The sequence below is a fragment of the Chrysochloris asiatica genome, unplaced genomic scaffold, assembly GCF_000296735.1.
Source record: "Chrysochloris asiatica unplaced genomic scaffold, ChrAsi1.0 scaffold00100, whole genome shotgun sequence".
NCBI lineage: Eukaryota > Metazoa > Chordata > Mammalia > Afrosoricida > Chrysochloridae > Chrysochloris > Chrysochloris asiatica.
In genome coordinates, this window is record NW_006408618.1 from 4,205,153 (window position 1) to 4,208,097 (window position 2,945).

Sequence of the window (2,945 nt, forward strand, 5' to 3'; positions counted from 1 at the left end):
GGCTCCTCGAGCAGCTGAGTGTCTCGAATTAGAAAGCAATGGATTTCTTGCTTCTGCCACAAATTCCCCGAGCTGTAAGCTTTCCAACCTTCTAAATATTCCTTTATATGTGTTTCAGAGTTCTGGGACCATCCCCTGAGCCTGCTTGGTCGGGTATTCTGTGTTGTTGCTGGTGGAGCTCTTTTACTGCACTTCCACCTGATCAGCCATCTTGTTTGTTCTTTCCATTATCTTTTAATTCCATTTTTGCATAAAATTTTTGCAGCCCACTTTTGTGTATACATAATATTTGTTATTGTTAAGTGCTGTTGAGTCTATTCCGACTCATAGTGATCCTGTACATGATTTCCGAGGCTGTAAATCTTTACAGGAGCAGAAAGCCTCATCTTTCTCTTGTGTAACAGCTGGTAGTTTCAAACTGCTGACCTTAAGGTTTGCAGCCTGATTTGTAACCACTACTCTATACATATAAATGTGTATATGAATATGCATATAAATAATATATATGGAAAAATAGAATGAAAAGAGATTGTGTTTTTCCACACACTTTTAAAATCCCCAATATATATATTTGTTTTATTGTTGTTAAATGCCGACTAGTGTGTTCTAACTCATAACGACTCTGTATAGGGTTCTAAAGAGCAACTGGTGAGTTTCAACTGCTGCCTTTATATTTCAGATCAAACTTGCAGTCCAATGCTTGTCCTGTAATGCCAGGCCAGGACTCCATATATGTGTTTATACATAGTTATAACACATATAACTATATGTGTTACATATATTAGTCTATATGTGTGGGCCTTGATTTTAGTATTAGTTGATTTTACTAATAGATTGGTACTATTTGTTTGGTAATTGGAGTATCACTTTCTAATTGTGTTACCATTCATGTTTAAATTTTACTCTCTGTGGATAATGCTATTTATAAGGTTGCCCTGGCAGTGCAGTGGGTATGCACTTGTCTGTTAGCAGAAAAGTCACCAAAGAAAAGATCTGGTGATCTCCTCAGCTGCCTCATAAGGACCCTACAGGGTACAGTAGAACTACCTTGTAGGGTACAGTAAAACTATCCTCTCAGGTTTCTGAGGCTGTAAGTCTTTACTGATGCTGACTGACTCATTTTTCTACTGTAGAGTGAATGGTGGTCTTAACCTGTTGACCTTTTGGTTAGCAACCGAACTCTTTATTCACTATGTCACCAGGGCTCCTTCTGTAAAGGTTAAAGCCTATGAGACCCGATTAGTCCTGTGGTTTTTCTATGACTTGGAATTGACTTGATTACATACAACATTTATTCATAGGTATTTTCAGTTTCAGACCGTGCAAACTGTGGATGGTTATTCTTTGAGAATATTTGTCTAGGCACTAAAGATAAATTACACTAATACTATTTTCACTGCTATTTTTGTTATGAATGTAATGCAAGCAGTAGGATTGTGTGTTTATTGATCAGTCATGTTTTTGTTTTATTAATCTATACAACTTTGTTATTTTTTGTGTTTCTTCTGCAGAGAGTGATAATGAACTCTCAAGTGGAACAGGTGATGTGTCCAAGGATTGTCCTGAGAAGATCCTATATTCTTGGGGAGAATTGCTAGGAAGATGGTAAAAATTTATTTTTCTTATTGAAAATTTCATATTTTCACAGTTGATGTTTGTATTAATTAAAACCTATGTGTATAGGGAAAGAGAATTATTTTAGTTGGGGCTGGAAAACAAACACCATGTTAGGATTTTTTAACAGGAGAGGTTTTAATGCGGGTAATTGGTGTACAGTGTATTAAATGGCTGAAAGAATAAAAAGGAACTCTGAAGTAACCTAAGTAGTAGAAAGTAGCCATGAGCTGTAGGCCAGAGAAATGAATTGGTTTTGGTCCTGAATTGTACCCTGTTCACTTCCCTAATAAACCCTATAATCATGAGTATTATTGTCAGTTCTGTGTCAACATTGCAATAGATTGTCGAACCCAGATGTGAAGCAGAGAGTGCTGCGGAAGGGATGGTTGGTGTCAGAATAGGGTAAAGAAGGTTGTAGGGTGGAAGCATATGTGACCTCCATTTCACAGGAATGGGCCTTGACCTGATTTTGAGTTTGATTCTCTTCCTTGTGAAGCCAGGGGAAATCAGACATGGCTCCCTCATAGCTTTTGCAGGGAGAAAGAGAGAAGATAAAAATTAGAGGAATCAAAGAGGGCAAGTAATTACAGATCTCTAAGGAGCTCTGCTAGCATAGTGGCTACGAATCGGGCTGCTAATCTCAAGGTCAGCAGTTCAAAACTACCAGCTTTTCCGCAGGAGAAAGATGCGTACTGTAAAGATTTACAGACTCCGAAGCCCTGTACAGGGTCGCTATGAGTCGGAATTGACTCCACAGCACATAACAACCACAAGAGCAAGCATTAGCCAACAGCGCCACACCAGGACTCCACCATGAATATCACTGCCTATAAATTCAGCAGTACAGGTAAATTAGACAAATTCCATGAAAAATACAAACTGTTAAAGTTCAGTTGTTATTGTTGTTAAGTGCTGTCAGTTCTGACACATAGAGACCAGTATACAGCAAGGATGGAGAATGTCCAGCCTTCAGACTTTATAAGACCCTTTAAATAATTTTGGCTGGCCCTGCCACGGCAACCACAGTTGTAGCCATCACATTAAGGGTAAGTTAATTAAATGTTTGACCACATATAGCAGGCTAATTTTTTAAAAATGTTTTATTGTGAATTATGTGATAGTTTGCGTGGGAGAATATTAGCTTTACATTCATCCTATCGTATATCATTTCCTTGCCATGATTACAGTCTCCTCCCTGCATCATCAACCAACCAAAGTGTATACCCTGCACGCCTGCCCCCCCGGTCATCAGCACACAGCCCTTCTCTCTATCTGTGTCTACAGTCCCCAGCTGCTCTATCTCTTCACGTTATCGTCTCTGCCTCCAT

The 2,945-nt window shown here is 38.8% G+C and overlaps 1 protein-coding gene across 3 annotated transcripts in view; it reads left to right on the forward strand.

Moving 5' to 3' along the window:
- RABGAP1L (RAB GTPase activating protein 1-like) overlaps nt 1-2,945 on the forward strand; it is a 958,953-nt gene that overhangs the window by 283,455 nt on the left and 672,553 nt on the right. For all 3 annotated transcript variants that reach the window (XM_006867062.1, XM_006867063.1, XM_006867061.1), the window contains one exon: nt 1,512-1,605. In XM_006867062.1, coding sequence (XP_006867124.1) covers nt 1,512-1,605 — 94 coding nt within the window. The remainder of the gene's footprint in view (nt 1-1,511; nt 1,606-2,945) is intronic.